General features: G+C 43.3%; 1 protein-coding gene across 1 annotated transcript in view; it reads right to left on the bottom strand.

Annotated features, from left to right (window-relative positions):
• Positions 1-23,330, bottom strand: part of PREP (prolyl endopeptidase) — an 89,638-nt gene that overhangs the window by 21,936 nt on the left and 44,372 nt on the right. The window contains exons 8-10 of the mRNA XM_004673735.2: positions 16,248-16,439; positions 13,460-13,657; positions 7,922-8,025 (exon numbers count right to left, since the gene is read on the bottom strand). Of these exons, the coding sequence (XP_004673792.1) occupies positions 7,922-8,025; positions 13,460-13,657; positions 16,248-16,439 (494 nt within the window). The remainder of the gene's footprint in view (positions 1-7,921; positions 8,026-13,459; positions 13,658-16,247; positions 16,440-23,330) is intronic.

Here is a 23,330-nt window from a genome sequence, read left to right on the forward strand (position 1 = left end):
GGGGGGTGGGTGGGATCAGACCTGGGAGTGCAAGCCTGCAAGGGGCAGTCTGACAGCAGTGGACTGGAGGCGGGGAGAGGGCAGAGGTGGAGTGCGTGGGGAGGCAGGGCAGACTGCCAGGGGCCTGTGGCATTACTCAAGCCTGGGCAAACTAGCAGACAGAATCATAAGGGATCTGCTATTTATTGAGGACTCCCATCATCCCATGAAGCAACAGCAAACAGTTGCCGTCTTTGATCTATTTTGATCTCAGACCTGTCTGCCCTGCCTGTTAACACTGACCCCGCCAGAGTCTGCCCACTAATGTACTAAGAGGAATACACACCATTCCCCCACTAACATCAGCACACACACTCTGTCCTGTGGGGTTCGGTGGAGGCGGCACAGCTGAGGGGTCACTGGCCGCCGAGCCGCTGGTGCTGCTTCTCTGATTCAGCATCACCCTGCCCTCTGTTCACAGACGCTCAGAACCTGAGAGCTACAGCGGAACTCCAAGAGCCACTGGGAAGCAGAGCCGAGAGGAAGGTACAGGTCAGCCTGCAGTCACAGCAACCCCCTCGGGCTGACAGCGGCTGAGGGCCGTTCTCTATGAAGTAAAGGAGGGAGCTAAACTGCTTAAAGAAAACATTGTGTGCTATGGTTTTCAGTTTGCCTGAGAAAATGAGGTTCTTGGAGGAAAATGGTGACTAATGACATGGTCTGGAGCTATATTTTTAAAAAAATTAAAAAAAAAATATAATAGTTCATGTTTACATCATTTTGTGCCTTTTTCCATCTCAGTTGTAATCCCCATGGGCTTCACCACCAGTTCACCTGTGTGCCATCACCATAGTCCTGTGTACTCCCCCCCTCCCCATTTGTAAAATGTCTCTGGTATATAGTTGTTCATTATTATTATCCCCTCCCCCCCGCCCTGCTATGAGTGAACCCATCCGGTATTTCTCCTCTTCTTTCACTAATCTTGATCCCTTCCATGGAGCTGTATTTTTCGAGAAAATACTTGAGAAAACGAAAGCTTAAAATGATAGAATGGATATCGATGGACTGAATTTTAGGTGCTGAGGTCAAAGCCTGCAAAGTGCTCACAAACTCCAGCAAGGCCTGTGTTGCCTTTGTGCCTGGGAGGGCAAGTCCTGCCTGGCCGGTCCACTTTCTGCCCTTGGAGGATGGTCATGGCCAAGGCCATCTGCACTGGTCTGTCTCGGGGTGAGGCACCGGGAAACGATACGTTGCCGGGGCAGATGGGGGTGTACTGTGGGCCACCGAGGGGTGTGGCTCGCACACTCTGTCCCACAGGGACAGGCCATGGCTGGGTGGGAGGCACCTCAGGCAGGTCCTGGGGCAAGGGGCCCCAGACTCAGGTCCAGGGGAGCCTCAGGAGACAGGCGTCAACTCTTCTGAGCTCAAGTGCCTGCGATTTTGGAGGCGCCAGTAATGACGCAGCAGTTCAGTCTATGCCACTGACACAAAAAAGAGCTTCCTCACTGCTAAGAAGCGTAAAGTTCGAATGCCTCATGTTTGAGAGCTTTTCTAGTCCTAAAAGTCAGTAGATAGCAGACTACATATTTTCATAATTTCTTCGATTTGCAGTTGAAAACTCAAATTTTGTTTTGAAAGAAGATTGGTAGGAAGATTGAGAACTAAGGAGTTAGCAGGCCTCAGAAGGAAAGCAAGAAGTCTGTGCACTCTTCCTGCCCCATTTTGATCCTGTCTCCCTTTCCACCCCTATAGAATGTCTCTGGTTTACAGCTGTTCATGGATTTTCGTTTTTATTTCATTACAATTACCTTTTTTTTTTTTTTCCTGATCCTGCTATGAGTGAAACCATGGTGAAGGCACAAGGGTGAATGGGTGGTGGGAAGTCCACAGGGACTATAACTGAGATTTAAAAATGCACAAAATGAGGAATGATTTTAAAAACATAATTAAAAAAATTTTGAGACCCATTGAAGCAAAGTTTAATGAGAAAAAAAAAGAAGGAAACTTGAAGGCAGAGGCATTTTCCCTCCAGCAGAGAGGAGGAAATTCCCCCAGCCCAGGACCACAAAGCTCCTGCCTGCTCAAGGAACTTGGCTCCTAAGGCGGTTTCAGCCCCACTGGAATCCAGTCGTCAAAATAATGCACCGCTCCCCGTAAGACACGCCATCAACTTCACAGCCCCTCTCTCACCCCGTATAAAGAAATGCCTGAGAAGTCTGTCTGAACACGGCTGCCACTGGCTTCCTTCTCATGCCTTCTCCCTGACCCTGAGCTGTCATGAAAACTAAGGAGGCCTCCTCTCATAAAATACATTTCATCAAGTTTAAATGTGATTAATTTGTTTTAGCATAGCTGTATACGTTCATTCTACAGGACGAAAACAACCAATTTAAAAAGCAATCAGGAAGAAGAGGAAGGGAGTGGGGAGAATAAGGCAACGATATAACCACAGCCACAGCCGTTACAAGTCAGAGACGCTCAGTTATCCTGTTGGAAATTATTACTTGTAAAGGGAAAAAACCAAACCAAAACCAAAAACTTAACAAACACAAGCTTTTAAGATAATAGCACCAATATAAAATTGTTTTAACTAGGAAAATAGTGCAATATAATAATGTACGAAGGCAAAACCAGTACCTCTATCCCCCAATAACACTCCCTCCCCTCAAGCACACCCCCACGCCAAACCATGCTTGAACACCATGTACAAGCGCTAAGTATCACCAGCGTACACAGTACTCACAGATGATACTACCCTACCTTTTCCATTCTCATGAGAAAGAAGTGACTTTCATTTTCATAGGGTAGTGAGGTACAACCTTCTTTTCCTAAGTTTTCTAGCCAGAGCTGGAAGTACTCATTTTATGCAGATAAGCTGAAATCTGCCCATATCAACATTAGCAAAACTGAGTGAAAGGCTCAGCCTTTTGAATTTCAAAAGCCATAGCTGCTTTGAACAATACAAAGTTTAAACCTATAATAAACTCAGTATGACCTGTAGATACCTGAAACATTAAAATACAGTAATGAGTTTACGTATAGACTGATCTCTAACAATTAGAGCCTCTAATGGAGCACAATTAAAGAACAATGAACTTGGTCAGCCTCCTAGGAGGGCATCTAAGCCATCTGAATTAAATCAATACCTGAGACTCATTACCATGCTGGCAAAGCAAGCTGAGCACATTTCTGTGATGCCCAGTCAATGCCCTGTCAATGCCCTGTGCGTTGGGCAGCCCTCAGCGGGACTTCTCCTGGCTGCCTTCCACATGGCAGTGACTGGACTGGCCAGGGTGTGGCCTCTCTTGTATTTCCATTTCTACAGACCCCCTTTCGTCGGAGCAAAGTTCAGAGAAGTGCAAAGAGGTCAGCATGACCTAGTCACCCGGAGCCTGTACCCACCTTGTCTTGAGGAAGTCACAGGACACTCAAGTGCTCCCAGATTTTCCATTACTGGGTTGGTGGCTCAATTCCCAAGGCCAACTTGGGTTTTTTTTTTTTTAACTGAAAGTGGTTGCTGCAAAGTGTTCTTTTTTGAAACAAGGAAGATAATTTATTGCGAGCGGTATGAAGACTAGAGCCTATTTCTCTATTATGAGATAACAAGACAACAAGGACTGTTATCTCTCACTGTCAGATTTTTTAATATAACTGATATCAAAAGGGGAAAGAGACACAATCAAGTATTTACCCTCTGATTATAAATATTATGCTCTCTATCCAGAGTGTCTGCATGACAAAGAATTCTAAAGGGCAGGAATGTGTTTATGCAAGAATATGATGAATATGTCACCATGAAATATATTTAAAAAATCATGAACACTCAAGCAATGAACGGTCAAGAACAGATTCAATGTAAATCAGTTCCTAATCATATACAAACACAATGACCTCTTTTTCAAGGTTATTTTAAAGAACACTTCTCCCATTCATTCTTCACCAATGTGTGCTGAGCATTTTGGACCTGTTTCCAACTCCAGACACAGTGCTACAGAAAAACACTAGCTCAGTAGTCAGCTCACCAAGCACCTGAATGAGTTAATACTCAAAAACTATACGCCAAGTGCCTAGCACAGAATTGATGCTCATTAAAGCACTAATTACGGTTTTAACATGTTCTCAGAATGACAAAGTCTGTATGCTGGCAACTACCCAAATGTTGTCACCAAGGTTAGAAAATCTAAAGAAGAAGTTCCCATTCTCCTCACCCTAAGTCATCTTGATAACCCAAAGAAAGATCTAATGTTTCATATGCAATCCTGTGGGTAAGTCTCAGAAAAATAAAATTCTTATCAAGGGAACAGAGATCGAGAATAAAATCTATACCAGTCATGACTCTTACTATTTTCTTACTATGTTAAGTGTGCTTTTTCATCCCATAAAGTCGGATCCTCCTTCCAATTTACTGTTTTAGAAAAACGTGGAAACTTGTCAATAGAGTTTATTCACAGTGCACTCAGCTCATTGCTCTTTTTTAAATCTATAGGTTTTGTCTTTCATTGTAGGAGGCGAAAAAACAATCTAGGAGGAGAAAAAACAATCTTTCCGCTGGCTGAACAAAAACGAGATGCCGAGAAACCAAAAGTACATGTTTGCTACACTCCATTTCCTTGTCATTTCATATCTGACCACAGCACAAACACTACTCCATCCACAAAAGACAGCGGTGAAAGGCACCCCACTGCACACAGTATGTGGGTAGATTCTTCTTGAAGTGACTAAGAAATTATGCAATTACATTGCCATGAAGAGAGGCTTTCTCTCAAAGAAGGGTGGTAGTAAAATCTTTTGGGGTTTCAGAGGGGAACTGAGAATTACACAAACCCATCCCTCACAACACTGCACCTCTGGTTGCCTGGAACCTGCATCCTTCCTTAGATCACCGTGACACATCCTCGTGAGCAGATCTTCCAGGCTTGTGTGTCTCAACTCTCCAGCCTGCCTGCAAAGTCCCCCGTCCTGTGTCTGGAATGTCTCTGTATTCAAACAGTACCCAGTATAGCATGTTACGTCATAAATATTGTTGACAGACTAATTTTAACTGTCATCTCCCTATTACCTCATTCTGTTGATATACATCAATTTCCTACCCACAGTTGTCATCAGGAATGGATAAAGGCTGTACACACAGCAGCTCTGCTCTGTGTCTGTCAGCAAAATATGACACCATATCCCTCACCTTGTCCACTGATGAGCCGGGCCCTGAGAGAATGCAGACCACATACAGCAGCCCTCTGCGGCTTATGTACACAGAGTGTTTTGTCAAACTTTCTCTTTCTCTCTCCTGGCTTGGTCCATCTTGTGAGCTGCACACCTAGTAGGTGTGCCTGGCTGTGAGCATCACTGAACTGTGTGGACCAAACACCCAAGCTGCACCATGGTTTTTGTGCAAACCGATAATGTGCCTCACAGAATGAAAGACTGACAAAGAACCCAGGGGGAAAGCCTTTTGAGATCACATATGAAATAAATAGAAACACGAGGGTAAAGTGGAATCAAAAGTGGCATTACCTATAGTATGTAACTGACAACAGAAGTAGAATATCTGTTTTCCAGAATGCCGTGGTTTCTATTACCCACTGTCAGGATATTTTCCACCCATGCACAAATCTCTCTCCAGGGCCTGCTTTTACAATGGTTGGTCATTGTTGGCAACACTGCTGAGACCTAATCAAAATGCGAGAACATCTGTCATGCCCACACAACCTGTCAAAGCTCTGCTGCAAAATCTGAATCTTCTCCACTGCAGAATGGATTGTAAGTGCCACAGTCCTGCGGTGGTGTGACACGGCAGTGCATTTCAAAGGCACCTTTACACCATGAGAAAAATCAGCTGAAGCCAGTCAGTGATATGTACTAGTAGATAATCAGCAGACAGAAGATCTTCCCTGGGCATCATCCCAACACAGAGCTTCAGGCTGCAGGACAGAGCCACTGCCTGCAGGCACAGCTCCATTTTCTAACACAAGGAAACGAGGAGCAAAGCATCAGGATCTGAAACCAGTGTGTTCTGCCAGGTGCTAGCTGTGCATCCCTCTTGCCTCCCTGCCTCAAGCCCCACAGCGCAGCAGTACACACGAAAGCAGCTCAAAACGAGAAGGGGACTTTGTGGAGAGTGAGGCACGGAGTTCAGAGTTTACCAGGGACACAGCAACCAGCATCACCTAAGCACAGCTCCTTTGCAGTTAATCTAGAAATCAGCTGCTGTGTATACAGCTGACAGACTTCTATTCCACACAAGCTCTTGCTCAGCTGTCCGGGTTTTATCTTTTCATTTATAAATGAAAACAGCACATACTAAGTGGTAACTAGTGTCTTTGTATATCACTTGTAAAGAATGTTACTGTTACTGGAGTAGAAGAACAGTGTCCTGGGGGAGCTACAGCCCCAGTCAATCTCACTGGCAGGCGAGAGTTACTTCCCTGTCGGAAGTTGCTCCCCTGGCAGTGTCACTATTAAGGTGCCCCTCCCACGTCCAAACACCAAAGGTAACTGTACACTTGGGTATGAAGTGTCTATGGGAGAAGTGGAAGAGGGAGAACAATGTTTTGGAACTTTTTAAAAATACAGTGATCAGAGGCCTACCTAACAGAAACGAGGGGAAAACAGGGGTCCAGGTCAGCCAAGGCTGCACGCTTCACAGCAAAGAGGGCATGGTCCCTGGTGCGCTTCCCGGGCATCCCTGGCGTTACCGAGGGGACAGGCAGTCCATGGACGGACATGCTCACCCCTCCAGCCCTGAAAGCCCAAGGAAGGGCTAGTAGTGGGCAGTGAGAAGGCAAAGTGTTAGCAGGACACAATTTTTTACACATGGAGGAAAGGCAAAACAGCAAGGAATGAAGAGCCTACAAATGCCTTTGAAAGTCAAATTTTAGGTCAGAACTAGGATGAAAGTCAGGACTAGAATGAATGAATGAATCATGGAAACACCAGACACAGGCCATGGGCCTACAAGTCCTATCTCCAGGCACTGACTCACTTTGAAAATAAAACAAGCAGCAAGAAAAAAAGATCCAGTGGGCGTGGCCCAGTCCAGACCCACACTGGTTTTCATAAAGCTTTATTTCTTTATGATCTAAATACATAGCTCGAGATCTAGCCTGTCATCTAGACATTTTTAGACATGTGGAGGATAGATAATATACCGAGCTAAAATATTCCCCAATTTTCCAAACACACTCTTGGGAGCATCCAGTGCTCTTTGCTCCAAGTTTCCTCCACAAACAACAATGACCCCTAATCTGTGATCTATGGCTCCAAATCTCCAGGTGGGAGGGCGCCCATCAACACTATGGGTGCTTATCTGCTAGGTGACCTCTTACCGCCAAAGAACAATGACAGACACTGTGTGTCATCTATCAGTAAGTGATTCCATTTCTGGGAGACCTTTGGGTAGCAAAACATACCAAAAACAGACTCAACCCAAAAGGATGGTGACCTAGGGGCTCAGTAAACTGAGCCAGGACAGCCAGCTGGTTCACTTACCCTAACCCTTTATGGCATTCTCACTCTGTACCAGGCAGAAATACATACGGATTTTAGACTGAAAAGCCTGACTCCAAAAATTTGAGTAAATACTTTATATAGAACAACAAACCTATGTTGCTATGGATGACACCACAGACCTGAGCAAGAACACAGCCCACTCCCAGCCAGCACTCTGGCATGTACCAGGCGTCTGCTCTAACAGCCCCTGCAGGCAGAGCCCCACGCAAGGGCCCTGGCTTTGTCAGGGCAGCAGCTACTGGCACAGAGCCAGCGGGCTCTGGGAGGATGGAACTGGGCCTGGCCCAGGGCCAGAAACAAGACACGCTCTGAAAAGTATCTGTCGGCTGTGTTGCATGAAGGTGATAGGTTACCTTCAGGGTTTCTGCCAAACTGGGTGTGAGAGGCGAAGTCTGAAAGTCAGGGTTTCTACATTCTCAAGTTCAGTGCTCCCTACCTGGACTGTCTGGTAGTCGGAAGCATCGATTCCTTTCACAGTCACCTCTCGGAAGACTCTTGGCTCCAGTTCTTCTTTGGTGAGATCACAGTGATAAATGATACCTAGAAGGGAAGGGAAGTTTTAATTTAACCCACAGGACTCGTTAGATACACGCCAGGCACAGCTCATGTGAATAGCGAGAAGGTGCCTTGGTCAGGGGCCCAGGTGACACCATTACTGTGACCTGGTGCTGCGGGAAGAGCCCGTACAACAGCCTGGTGCTGGCGCCCTTCCCAAGTGTATGCTACGGATACATGTTAGGAGATTTTAATGCATTATGGAGTATGAGAAGAGGTTAACAAACTGAACCACGGGAACTACTAATTCTGACATCACAGCTCCAGATTCTGCTGAATAATATACTGTACTGTGTACTGCGCAGATGCTAAGACAGCAGAGCTTAGCTCACACACACACACACAATAACTACACAGGGTGATGGATATAACCTAGACTTTCTGTAATCACTGCACCAAACATACAAACATCAAATCGCTAATATTATCCACTTGAAGCTATGATGCTGGATACTGAGTGTCCTGAAGGAAATTAAGAGTACAGGTAGTGGGCTCTCCCTGATGGTGTAGCGGGTTAGAACACAGCACAATGAAGCTACAGCAGCCACTGCAGCACAAGTTTGATCCCCAGCTGGGGAGGTGATCCGCATGGCACAGCAGACCTTTCTAAACGCCACTTGATTACCTCTGATTCCTGATTGCCCTCCACTTGTGTGACCACTTCTGGATGGGTGTCAGGGAGCAGGAGTCCCACAGCTCCCCTGACTGGCTCTTCCTTTTGGGCAATTTGCCTGAGTTTGCCACCCACTGCTGCCCTCAGCAGTGTTTCAGTACGTCTGCCTGTTCTGCTCCCCACTTTGTCTCTGAGAGGTGAATCCTCTCACACCCCTGCACCTCTGGCCTGTAGCCCAGTTCTGCATGCCTAAATAAATCTTAAAAAAAAAAAAAAAAGTACAAGTTGAAGAGGGCAGGAAACATCATGTAGGGCTATTTTACCTCAGAGGTAGTTAACTGGCAAACTCAGGCAAATTGCCCAAAGGGAAGAGCCAGTCAGGGGAGCTGTGGGACTCCTGCTCCCTGATACCCATCCAGAAGTGGTCACACAAGTGGAGGGCAATCAGGAATCAGAGGTGATCAAGTGGCCGTTTAGAATTGGTATAGCTATCGTGTATCAAGAATTCTCAACACCTGGGAGTACAGATAATGGTACAGATATCCCCCACTTTTCAAAAGTTTGCTTTATGCCTTTTTACTTCTATGAGAGATCTAGATTAGTACTTATTTTTGTTGATTGAAAGAAATCCAAAGAGGAATTTCGCTTTTACTAAAAGAAAAAAGAAGGAAGAAATATAGCACGTGTTCTAGAGGCAGGTGCAGAGAGCTGGGGGGCGGGGTGGGGGTGCTGGCTGGGCCCTGCCCGGGAATCTTTCCTGTCTTCCTGCTTTGACTATTATGTTGCTCTAACTTAGATTTTAGGTGTGATTTGATACAATTTGGGAGGTTATTTTTTGGGGTCTGTGAATGCTCAAAAAGTTTCTATGTAAATCAACAGGAATTACTTCTCTGCCTTGTGCCACTTTGGTTCAAGTTTCAGAGGAATGCTCAGGTTTCAGAGTTCGGAAATGTGTAATTACACACAACAAAACTGATGCTTCTACACCAAGAATCAGTTATTTAACCACTAGTTAAAGGTCCATTTCCTGAATCTGTTGCTACTACATTCTAACATTTAAGAACCACGTCAGGAAGAAGTAAGACAAGAGTGATCACTGTTAGAAAGCAATGACATGGTTGTAGTTTGTGAAACAGAATGAGTCATCCACAGTGGCTGGTGTGGAAACAGCCCTCCCACATGAAACTTTAAACATACGCTATCAAGTGTATGAAAAATCAATTTAGTGATCCCAATACTTGCTGGAAAACCAGAAACAAATGGCGTTCCCACATTTGGGGACATTCAAACTGAGTGATCGCGTTGTAAAATGGTGGCTTGCTTTCTTCTCAACTTCTCTGCAATGCGTTTCAACTGTGTATGTTAAAAAACAGCGCTCTGCTTTCCCCTTCACTCCCGGCAATGAGAATACGTGGGTTCATTAATCACAGGACTGCCAATCTCTATTTAATTCTCATACTCACAACTATTTTAATGTACTATAATAGGGAGTATGGTTAATGTTAAAGCAGAGATGTGTGACATGACTGAAATCCTGGCTAGTCTCCCCAGAGGAAGGAGGCAGGTATAATTAGCTCGACTGCTCTGATGTAATTTGAAATGAATGGCAGGAGAGTAATTTGAAATGAATGGCAGGAGAGAAAAGAAAAGAGAGTTAAGAGGATGAGACGAGACCAGGTGAACCTGTGAAAGAAGAATCATAGGGACCTAAAAAATTGGATGTGTAAAGAGACAGCAAAAGAATTTCTGTAAAAGGTGACCCATGTAGATACTGTTTTATCTTATTATAGGCAGAGTCTAATGTTAATCAAAGAAAAAAAGAAACACCAAAATAAAAGCTCTTCAAACATTTTTGTGCACCCTGATTTACCCAAAGGAGTCAAAACTCTATACAAAACTATGTATGTGGATTATTGTGGCTGTATTCACGACTCCCTCAACTTGGGAGCAACCAAGATGAACTTCAGATGAGTAGATAAAAGAACACACACACATCCAGATGAGGCACTGGTTTTCAGTACTAGAAGAAATACACTGGTAAGCAATGAAAGGGCTGTGGAGTGGTCTTAAATGCCTACTACCACGTGGAAGGAGCCAGCCTGAAGTCTGCTTACTTCCTGATTTTGCCTGACATTGTGGAAAAGTCAGAAGTCTGGAGCTAGATCAGAAGTTGCTAAGGATTGGGGGATGGGGGAGAGAGGTGAAAAGACAGAAGGTTTTTAGGGAAGTGGTTATATTCAGGACACATCTATAATGATGAACATCATTCAATATAAATTTGTAAAACCCATAGAATGCACCATAAACAGGAATGCTGAGGTAAACTGTGGACTTCGTTTATAACGTGTCCATATAGTTTGACTAGTGGTAACAAATGGACTGCTCTGGTGGAGAGACTGAAAATGGGGAAGATATGCATGGGTTGGGGAGTGATATATGGGAAGTCTCTCTATCTTCGCCTCAATTTTGATGTGAACTTAAAACTGCTCTAAAAAACCAAGATCTTTAAAAATTTGTTTTGCCTTTTCCAAAGAGTCTGGGAAAGGTTTCTTGGATTTCTCATCCTTGTTTTCCTGAGCCAAGCACCCAGGACTTCCGTACTGCACTATCACAACATGCAAGTCTACCTAGAGTTAACCTTAGAAACCGTCTGTTGTTCTGAGAGCACAGAGCTCACTGGCTCAACCACTAAGTGGTTTGAGCCACAGGGGATAAGTACATCTTGCTCCAGATCATCCCAGCTGTGTTTTTTCCTCCCAAGTGTGACTCAAGGCACAAAAATCTTAAATAGCACGGGCTCAAGATATGTCTTGTCTTTGTACCTCCACAGGAAGCAGGTCAGCTGACGTGCACCTGCCAGATGCAACACATGCCCGGAGCAGCTGGGGCTACAGCTTTTCTTGGTCCTGGAGCTCTGCTCACAATTTCGTGTTGCTGCTGCTGACTGCCAGCATGGACAGCTAAATCCCAGAGACCAGTGCAAGACAGTCTCTGAGTAGAAGTGGGTATATGCATATACAAGTTGACATTCTTGCTTGCAAGAGATCTATGCTAATTATCTGATGGCCATCGTTATATCTGGATCAGAGGCCTGAGTCTGGGAGCCCCATCCTCTGGATTTAGATGTCAAATTGCACTAAGGAGAGGAAAGGAAAAGATGGAGGCAAAAACAAACTAGAGCTTGTTTAGAAGCTGCCTGGTATGCAAGGACTGAGTACACACTTCTCTTTCCAAGCTTTATGGCCAAAGTCATGGATTATATTTCACTGCTTGGCACAGAATTCATCTTTTCACACTAAGACAAGGAGCCCTTTCTTCCCAGGTAATGAGAAGCTTGTTCCTGAAATAAATGGCCACATGGGGTCACTGAAGGAGGTTTACAGGTCTCCAGGGACTCTGGTTTTCATTAAAAGCAGGTGAGTCACCCCTACTCTGTTCTCCTCATTGCCCTTTATGCATTTGAACTATTTAAGCACTGAGGTTTTCCAAAGTAAAATTGTGAAACTAGTAGAAGTGAAGGAAATCGACTATGGAGCTCACCACACACAGGGGCTGAGACTGGCTATTTGGTGGATTTTTCTTAGTTCCTGTCCACTGGCTGCAACTGTACCCCAGGCTCTGAGGAAGGAGGTTCAAGACACTCTGACATGGGGCTCCTGACTCATCCGCTCCTGACTCCAGACCTCAGGCACAGTTTCTACATACTTGGGCACTTCGCATAAACCCCCAGATCTCTGAAAGGCATGTGGGAAGTAGAGCTTTCTGGGTGACAGGTATACCATCAGGCCTATTGACAGAACATCACCTTTGATTTGAGTAACCCTGACAACAATCTGTCACAGTGATAGACTCCTTACAGACTGCCTGCTCAGTGACTTGCAGATGCAAAATGGGAGTGGATGGGGCATCCCAGGAAGGGGGTGGGGTCATTTCAGCACCCGTCCATTCACCCCTATGTCTGCTCTATTTGCTAAGGACCAAACTAATGCAGTAAGGTCAGCAGGACAGAAAGGGCTATGGAGGCACTTGAACAATGATCAAGGAAAGTGCAAAAATGTTTTTTCCAGCCAGATTGCTTTCAGGATAAGGTCTGCCCAGTCAGCTGCAAGCTGCCAACTGAACCAGGCCCCTGGGACAAATCAGAGTATGTGTATGGTTTCAGCTATCACAAGAACAGTGCAGTCGAGTGCAGAAGGAGGAAAAAACAAAGCAAAGCAAAATGAGCGTGACCAACTTAAAAGAAATTAAAATGGGAACTATGTTTACTTTGGGGAAAATGAACCCACACTGTGAAATGTAAAATCACTGTTTATAAGGATTTTTTAACTAGAACCAAATAACAAGGTTTTACTATATGATGTAAGGCTACACTTTTCCAATTATGCTTTAATTTCGTTTACCAACAGCAGAATGAATTGTTTATTCTAGAAAACAGGCTTTTTTAATGTCAGTTGTGACTACAGATTTTTATTTCATCCTTTTAGTTAATAGGCACTGTGTGTGGCTTGGTATATACAGACCAAAAATTCAATCTTAAGGCTGTATTTGTTCATACTAATTTTGTAATCCACTTACACAAGAGCTGCTTCTGTCCCCAGAAGAGATGTGGAATATAAGGTGAATGAACAAAGTGGTAGGTGTTCACATTTCCTTTTGTTTTAACGTGCATCTTAGCTATTTCATCCTCATTAAGTAATGCTGTCTGTAATAGGGCACATGTGATGTTCAATCACAAATCACTCTTTCTGCAAGAGTGGGTGGGGCTGCCTGATTTTTACGTTGAGCTAGAATAGCGCAAAGACTCACCTGGAGATAAAAAGGATGTAAACTGATAGAAGATTTCTGTGTCCTTCTTCTGACCGCTGTAGCCCACAATGCTGCCGACCTCGAGCGGGAAGGCCTTGAGGAGAGCACCGGTGGCCAGGTCGTGCAGCTGCAGCGTGTTCTTCACATCGTGGAGGTAGCATAACACAAGAAAGTTGGACCTGACGCAGGCTACCCACTCTGGAAAAGCAAGGGGAGGAGAAAATCAATGGAGATTGGAAAAGCAGTGAAAAACTTTTTTCCACTAATGCTGGTTAATGGAGTTCCTCAAGTGAGGATCTAAAATAAAGAAACCTTACATTGAAGTTATTTGCTCAGTCTCCCCAAAATAATTTTTAAAATTATGCCTCAGTTCAGCAATATAGCTCATAGGGCCTCAATGGTTTAAAGAAAATATGGGGAAAGACCAAAGTCAATCATGCCTGTCAAAGAATAATCAATCTGTGTTAACTATGAGTACATCAGAATTATAAAACAGAAGTGAAAAAGAAAAGGACAAGGTGATTTGCAGCCTGTTGTTAAATAAAAGCTGACTTTGTAGCTGTACTTTATGATTCATCGGTAGTTATTATTCTCAATAGAGCATTCTGTTCTAATGATATAGAACGAATTCAACTGTGCTTCTCTCTGAATTGATGAGTTCCACCGAATAGTGAAGGTTTCCCTTCTGTGGTCTAAAGAACTTGTAATCTTTCAGAGGGAAGGTTATAAAAATATATCACCCCTCAACTCTCTGAGCGTTGATTTGCATTTCATTAGATCTACAAGTGAGATCAGATGGTAAAACACTGTGACTTTTAAAAGGCAGAAATGACTTTTAAATACCTTGGAAAATATTACATCTTTGATGACTCCCTATGTGAGTCCCTGTGTAACCTTTCTGACACCTGGAAGATACCCAGGGCACCCTACAGGGAGATTTCGACAGATGAGCTCAATTCATGGGCATGTAGGGAGGGCTCACTCAACGCTATTTTCACTCTTAAGGTGTGCAAAGGAAGGCGGAGCAGTCCTGCTTCAGTTTGGAGAGAAGCCATCAGGCTCCCATGTCCGTGAGAAACAGACTCCTTGCACAGAGATGTTAAGGAAACACCTTTCCATGACTTGTGGGTGTCTCACTCAAACAGAAATGAGGATCACAGTGAATGGAAGATTTTGAGTGAACAGATGAAGAGATTGCCTTGGAAAGAGCCCATTATCCTGTAAAACCCACCAGCCTGAGCACAGGTGTCTAATGCAAACCTGAGAAGCTTAGAGACAGTAAATTAACATCTGGAAGTCAGGAGAAGAGCTGCCTATGTGCTTCAGGGGAAGCGCCCAGGATAGGCTGCTGAATCAAGGCTGCAGATGTGGGGTTTGCAGGAAAAAACAGACATGGGGTCTTGGGCCCTGTCCAAAACACTGCCGACAGGTTCTAGAAGTTGGTGAGTGGTGCAGGGGCTGAGGAGAATCTCAAGTAAATACTCAGAGCAGTGCTTTCTCGAGGCTCAGGGGCCTGCAGAAACAAGGTCGGACAGGAGGGCCACCAGAAGCAGCCCTGAGAGTGAGCAGGAGTCAGCCGGCAGCCCACTCACCCTAGGCATGGCCAGGTTAATGTGCCGGCAGAGAGCGCACCTCCGTGAGCCAGGGGAGAAAGAGGCCCACCTTTCCCAGATGTGAATGTGGAAGTCGTCTGTCCCAGCATCTGTGCTTTAGTTCACTTAACATACATGTAAGGACTGCTTTAGCTGGGACAGGGCCACTTTACAAGTCTCAAAAGGAATTATTTTCCTAATGATAGATCTTAAATGTTTTGTCCCATTTCAGCCCAGCAACAGAAGTTCATCTCCCAAGGAAACTGGTTACTGAAGGTACTCAGCTCTCTTTCATGTAAAACACTGCAGCAACATTAGTGAGTCTTGGTCTCATCAAATCCAGCTTTCAGGAAATAAATGACTTGTAAAATAAATGCCATTTTAGAAAAAGTTCAGAGAAAGTGAATAAAAGGGAGAATAAAGGCTCTCTGAAGCACAACAGACATGGAAGGAAGCGAGCTGAAGATGTTAATGTGGCTGAATGCACACAAGAGCAATGGCAGTGGATTTCAATTAAATCTGACAATAGTGTATTCTCTTTGCTCATAAGGGCTGCAAATTCATTCGAAGAGCCACAAAAGGTGTAATGCCAATAAAGGTTTTTCAAAAGCTAAAAGCTAGGAATCCTGCACCTAAATGGTTTAAAAACTAAATGTAATGATTACTGTCATAAAAACAACTGATTTAGGGCCCTCCCTCGTGGTGCAATGGGTTAAAGCATAGCACTACAAAGAGAGCAGTAGCTGCCTCATCACGAGTTCAATCCCCAGCCCTGGAGGTGACCACATGGCCTGGCAGACCTCGCCTGTCCTGCCTGCTGCTTCCCTCAGCCTGCTTCAGTCAATCTGCCTGTTCTGCTCCCCACTCTGTCTCTGGTGCATCCTCTTACCACTCCTGCATATCTGGCCTGTACCCCAGTTCTATATGCATAAATAAATACATCTTAAAAAAAAAACTGATTAAAACAAGATGCAGTGAATACCTTTGAAAGTCTAGATACACCTTTGCCATTTTTTATGAGGACGTTGAGGCCATGAGAGCACAAGTCATGCTGCTCCATCACTGCACTCTCAATGGCTGGGGGTGGGCTCCTTCCTTGGAAAGGGTCACCAGTCACCATGTGAGTGACAGCTGTGTCAACCCGGGGCCTTTCTCAGCTGACACACAAGCTTGGCATTCCAGCTCACAAGTCTTACCTAGAACATCCTTCTCGTGCTCGGGAACAAGCACTTTCCACTTGCTCTCCGCAGGCTCCGTGAAGTCGATGTTGATCAGGCGATAGTTGGGCGAGTGACGATTTGTCTTGAATGTGAACACTGTCCCCTCGTTGGTCACGTAGTCGTACTCTCCCTCAAAATTGTCTATCAGCTTTACCCACTTCAGGATGCCTGGGGAGAGAGTAAGCACCTGTCACCTGTTGGTGTTTAAGGTGGCATGAGGTGTGTGCAGGTGCGTGAGGGTGTGTCTTAAACACAAAGCAAACACAGTATTGGCAAGGTCTAAGGCAAAAAAGTGAGCAAAGTCAAGGGTAGGTGAATTTTAAGGTTTTTAAGACATGGGGAGAAACTACTTTTCTGGGAAAACCTGGCGAGGCAGCAGCGTGAAGGAACTCCCCTCTCAAGCCCGCCCTACCTGCGAGTCCTCCTCCACCTGAGCACATCTCCAAGCGAGCACCCCTCTCTACATCTCGATGCCATCGCGGCATTCCAAACTCCCGCAGGCCCTCCTGGCCTGTGGGAGTGACACTCACCTGAGAAAAATTCACCCCTAGCCCTGACTTTAAGTAAGTAGCTGCAGACATCTGGCAGGTGAGAAGAGGTTGCAGTTGTACAACTCCATCAAGAGGGGGCAGGGAGGCTGCTAAACACCCCTGGGCCGGCCCCCACAACAGCCAGAGGCAGCCTGAAAAAGTCTGAGTGCTGAGGCCAGAAGCTTTGGCTTCCTGCTTGGCTCCCCCACTGCTCCCCTTGATCTGGTCAGTACAGCGGCCACCACAAAGTCTTTATACTCTGAACTGGCCCATGTGGGCAGCTTCTTAGAAACTTCCCCAATACACATTAGGAACATCCAAGTTCCTTTCCACGGATACCACCGTCCTGCACGTCACAGTTCTCACTCCCTTAGCCAGCCTCAGCCTGCCTGGACGTTCACTCACCCCCACCCTGCAGCGACACTGGCTGGTGTTAGGTTCTCGCAGACACACTTCACACGCCTGTCCCAGGCTGTCTTCCTCTGCCTGGCTCACTCTCAATCTAACTGGCTCACACAACTAGTCAGCACCCAGCTAACCTTCACAGTACTCCTCCCCGGTTTATTATTTATATGTTTTAATGCATTCCTTAATACACAGAACCTAAATAGTGTGGCAAGTACTACATAGGTACAAAATAAAGTCGTTATTCAATACAGGGAAGACACTTTCCAGTCTGTTAGCCCTAAGAACTAGTGTAAAATGCTCTAGAAAGAAATCTTCAGTTGCCCATCATCCTTTAAACAACAACTCACTGGAAACCACTTTATATCTATATCTATCTATATATGAAAGCAAAAAAAAAAAAAAAAAAAAAAAAAAAAAAAAAGCACCGAAGACATTTGCTTCACAGGAATCAATCAATGTTCAGAGAACATTCTCAAAAGCTTTATATGCAAGTTCCAAACCACTGGAAGGTAATCAGTGCCAGATCTAAGCCATTCTCTAATGATTGCTCACTTTCAATTTTCACAGTCAAACTGATGCACTCATCTGGATAGTTCATTTGTATTCCTAGAATCTTGTCAGGCAATTTAAAATTCATTGTCTCTTTCATCTCTATAGCATAATTTGTTCCTGATTATTACATAATCTGTTATTGAATTAAGTTTATCAGGGAAAATATAATCCCCTGGGAGAGAGCATTTTTCCAGTCCAACATAACTAGATTAAAACTCCAGCTCTGCCACTAGCTAGGTGTGTAACCTTGAATAATCTCCTGATCCCTGCTTAGCCTCATTTTCTGAATTGTAAACCAGGAACAGGTAAATGTGAAAATTATTTTAAAGTGACTACTAATAGTCATACTACAAAACCTATTTTAAAATAAACAACTGGAATAAAAATTGTTAATCAGCAGTTAAAAAAAAATCTGTAACTCTCCCACATGTTAGTAATAACCAGTTAGGAAGTTTGGGGTATAGGGTACCTCACTTACAATTAGGAGCAAAATTAATAAAATATTTAGGAAAGCACTGAACACGAAATGTGGAAAAAAGCTCTAAAACTTTTTCTAAGGAATGTAAAACCATCACCACCATCCCAACGCACATAACACGAGATACATACCAAATCCCTAAATGGGGAGACAGTATAATTACCCCAGAGGTAATTATAAATTTAATACAATTCTAATAAAAGTTCAAATGAGACACTGATGAATTTGATAACATCTTTTTTTGATAACATCATTTTAAAGCTAAATTGGGAGAATAAGCATCTAAGAGCAGTCAATACATTTTTGATAACAGAATGAGAACAAACTTCTGTTACTCTAACACTGAACAATATCCCCTCCCTCCTAAAGGTTGTTGGAAAAGTCATGATGTAGTTTTTATAAAAGATTAAGCTCTGCATCAAAGTTACAATTTTTTTTTACAGTGATATATACTGCTAAGTTAAAAAACAGATGATCCATTCAATGGTAACTACATCTTAGTTTACAAAAGCGTGACACTTCAAAAGAAAAAAAAAAGCACTACTTCTCTTTAGAAGAATGAAAATTTAAGCCAAAAATTAATTGGCAATGCAAAATTTTCAGAATTCAGAAAGGCATATTAGTTTATAATAAGGATGAAATACACTTTTCTGGACTATGACATTTGTAGATACAGGAGCTTGGTTCAGCAAAATGTCAGGATCCTTAAATGTTCCCCTGACAGTAAACCATTTCCTGATGTGAAACCTTTATTTCTCAGAGTAACCATCTTATGGTTTATGCCTGAAAAGGTCTTGCAGTCATTGCAGTGATATTTATTATAATCATTCACCCTGCAAAAAAGTCGCTGCGGTAGCTGTCAGAGACAAAACACAGCAGAACGTTCCTCAGTACTTCCGTACATATAGACATGTAAACAACTGACAAAAATAAATAAGCAGGCTTCAATGGACACTAAAACAAGTAGGTTTTGGTCATTATCTGCTACCAAATTCTGCAAGCATTACATTTAGTCACAAATACCTACTACAGCTCATAGATTCATTCTAATTTAGGAATGGAGCTCCAGATTTCTACAAATTCAGCTGCAAATTTTGCCAAACTACTCAAAGTATATACTCTCACAGGGTAGTACTTTTAAATAGCTCATGTTGAACTTTGTTCTCTGAAACCTGTGCTTCTCAAGGGCTTTGTCATAAATAAATCAGAAAAAAAATGGTAGTTCACTGCAGAGGGGTGCTCACTTAAATCTGCTGTTTATGAGATACAACACTATTGATTTAAATGGAAAACAGAAAAAATACTTTGCCAAGAGACATGGAGCATCTTCCTAACCATCTTTCTTTTGCACACCATTTCCGGGGTCCTTTGTCTGGCAAGAACATTATTCAGTCTCAAGCCAAAAGAGTTCAGCTCCCAAACATCTCCATATTGATACTAACATTACATAAACCTGCTTCTTGGTGAGGGACCAACTTGCTTATTGAGTGAATATCAAAAGCAAAATAAGTCATCTTATATGTTTTCCCAAGAGCTTTTTTTTTTTTTTAAATCAATGGTATTAATAGTTTCACTAAGAGTGTTTTAAGTTAACAAAAGGAGGTGAAAAGCGCTTTCATGCTTTACAAAACACTGAGAACCTGCATTCGCCATGATAACAAGTGGAAAGCTGGGTCACGCTCTGAGGCGCGGGGTGTTTTCTCAGCCAGACACCTTCCTTCTGCCTCAGCCACACCCTGATGGCTAGAGTGGGGGCTTGGGATTCAACTGGTCTGGGTCTGATCTTTAAATGGCTTTCAGAAAGCTAACTGGTCCCACTAGCTTCAGCCTCCTGGCGATAAAAATACATGTCCTTACTACACTGTTGAACAGACCAAATGAAATGTAGTTTCCCTTCATTTATGTACTAATAAACCTGTCCTGAGTTGAAAATGTGCTAAGTCACAAGTGAATTTCACAAATCTAACCTACTGAACATCATAGCTTAGCCTCATCTATCCTCATCGAGCCCAGAACATATACTGTGGCCTATGGGGGGGACAGAATCATCTACCATCATGCCTACACATGTGCCACATAGTTCATGTAATTTACTGACCACTGTACTGAAAGCGAGGAACAGCCTCTACAACACTGGCAGTTTACCGGGCGGTCATGGGGCAGACAACAACTGTGGTTTGTGGCATATGCAGCATTGAGATGTGGCATATGCAGCATTGAGACGGGAAGACACACTGAACATTACTGGTCAGGGAAAAGATCAAAATTTCAAGTATGCTTTGTACTGAATGCTTCTGCACCACCACAAAGCTGAAAAGTAGTAAGTTGTGAACTGTATGTATCTTCTCTCAGAGTATATGAGTATGGAAGAGGATATACAGGAAAACTAAATAAATGAAGAGTCAACTTCTAAAATCTATTTCCCACCTTTTTCAACAGTCACTATTCTAGAAAAAGTCATATGCACTAATGTTAAAATTAATAAAATCACCAATTACTAGTACTTCTTATTTTGCCTCAAAATAAAGCAGGTTTTTTTCTTACTCCTACACTGTCTTTTGGGGGTCCAATTCTGTTTTGCACCCCTACCCTTCAACAAACACATGCTTCTACTTATGCCCTGTCTCTCACAGAAGACTCTTCCTCCCTTGTGATGTGGCTTCTGACTTTTAGATGACTTTGCTAAACTTTGGACAACTCATTCATTAGAGTTTGCTGAATGTTTATCTCCCTTCCACTCCACCCCCAAAGATGCCCAGACCAGTAGGGAGTCAAAACTAACTCAGCTCCCTAGAAATTAGAGGTCACCTGCCATGCATCAGTCAGAGATGGATGCTTGAACAATTTGTGTGTTGGATGAATAATGACCTTCCTTTTATCATTAATGTTAGCATGTGCTGTATATTAATTCCTCATGTAGGATAAAGTCAGTTTTCTTAAATGACATGAAAGCATTAAAACGAATACATGCTGAGCCCTGAAAATTTCATCAATCTAAAATGGTCAAATGTCCACCAAGAAAGGAAAACCAGAGACAGGTTAGTAGAAATCTGGGTGAGATACAGAATAGGCTGATATTTCCTTACAAAAACCAATGATATCAGCATCCTCCATCTTTCCCTCCAAATCCTTGATAAATTCTACAACACGAGCAAAGACCCTGTTAGACCTGATTTAAGGATGGCTACAGTGAAGCAGAATGGTGTTAAGTCACAAGCAACAAGCATTACACACACATAGTTCTCCTTACCTAAAAGCTGCTTCCAATGGATCATATTTTAAAAATCTCAGATATAATTGAAAACATACTCCCTTTTGAGAATAGGCCATCTGTGCCTCTTTTGCTGCTGATTGTTCTATAGAAGAAGAACAAAAGCATCTGACCAAGGAGAAAAGGGAAGGACAGAAAGAAAGTAGAATAGAAAAGATGAGCAAGTAAAGAGAGAGGAGTGCTAGGGAACTTGAGTTTTCAAACTGCAGAAAAGTTGGAAATTTGAGGCGAGGCTCGTGTGGGTCATAACGCCCCTGACACTCGTGGAGCCGAGCTGACCGTGCCACGGCTGCTGTCCAGGGGCTGTGGAGGGAGGAGTGATGGGCTGTTACCCCTCTGATGCCCAACAGAGTGCAGCATCCAACTTCACCTGCTCCTTAACTAGTATAACATTTGCTTCCTGTTGCTCACCTGTTTGTTCATGATGTCTAGATGAAAGTAGCCAAATATGAATTTTAAAAGTTAGTAGTTTCGGGCCCTCCCCGGTGTTGCAATGGGTTAAAGCACAGCACTAAGAAGCTAAAGCCACTTCAGCATGAGTTCGATCCCTTCATGTCCCGGAGGTGACCACATGGCGTGGCAGACCTTTCCTAACCCACCCGCTGCTCCCCTCAGCAGTGTACTTCGTCGATCTGCCTGTTCTGCCTCCCACTCTGTCTCTGGTGAATCCTCTCACTGCCCCTGCACCTCTGGCCTGTACCCCAGTTCCGCATGCATAAATAAATGAATCTTAAAAAAAAAAAAAGTTAGTAGCCTCCACTGCTTTCCAAAGGAAAACATTGATAAATGCATCACATTAAGTAAAATATATAAGGAAGTACTATATTGAAAACCATTCTTTGTATTTTTGCAGTACAAATTTTCACCAAAATTTTAAGAGTCCAAATATTTGACAGACATCCAAGTTCTGATTTTTAACTATAATTTGGAAAATATGTGAAAGTTTATTTTAAATTTAGTTTTTCTGAAGCTACTTTATTTATATTCACAAGAAGATTATTTATAACAAACTTAGGAAACAAAGTTTCCCAGTATAGTTCAAAAGAAAAAGTCGACGTGATTGAGAAATGTACAGAAAATACAACTATGAAAACCCAGACACAAATCATTTTCTTGTGAGGTACAGGATTAATTTCCACTAATCTGCAGGCGTGAATCACATTAAAATCACAAGTGTAAAAAAAAAAAAATCACAAGTGTTAAGACTCAGCTGTCTTCTCTACTGCAGAACTAATAAAATGTCATGCCAGCCTGCTGTGCTTTGTGATACCTTGATACCTCTTCATATTCAATTTCAACAGGGGACAGAAAAAAAGAAGAAATCTGCTTGTACAACATATAGGGCCAGAAAAATGATGTGCCTATTTATCACTGTCAGGATTTAATAAAGGACTAAACTGTGATTATAACAGAGTCAAAGGCATAAAGATCAAAAATGATCAGTTACCGATGGAGGATGACGCATCAAGCAAGGTCACCTGAGTCTTATGGGGCTGGTGAAGCCACATCAAGAGAAGCTGCCTAGCTGTTAAAAACTTCTGACACTCATTAAAAAGGTAAACAAGGCTGTATTCAAGACTAACTGCAGTTGTCAAAAACATCTTGTTAAGAGACAGAGAGATCGACTGAAATTCAAATACAGTAAAGAGAGCTGGGACTGTATAGCCCAGGGACAGAATAAGGGGACTCTCATTCCGGAATGGATGGATAATGACCAAGAGACATCAAGGCATGGTGCTACACTGACCTTACAGAATCCTTGGTGAAGACAGCACCAGGTAATCAGATATGACCTGGTGGGTGGGGATGTGATCAAATAA

The sequence above is a fragment of the Condylura cristata genome, unplaced genomic scaffold (genome assembly GCF_000260355.1).
Source record: "Condylura cristata isolate star-nosed mole 26May11 unplaced genomic scaffold, ConCri1.0 scaffold00001, whole genome shotgun sequence".
NCBI lineage: Eukaryota > Metazoa > Chordata > Mammalia > Eulipotyphla > Talpidae > Condylura > Condylura cristata.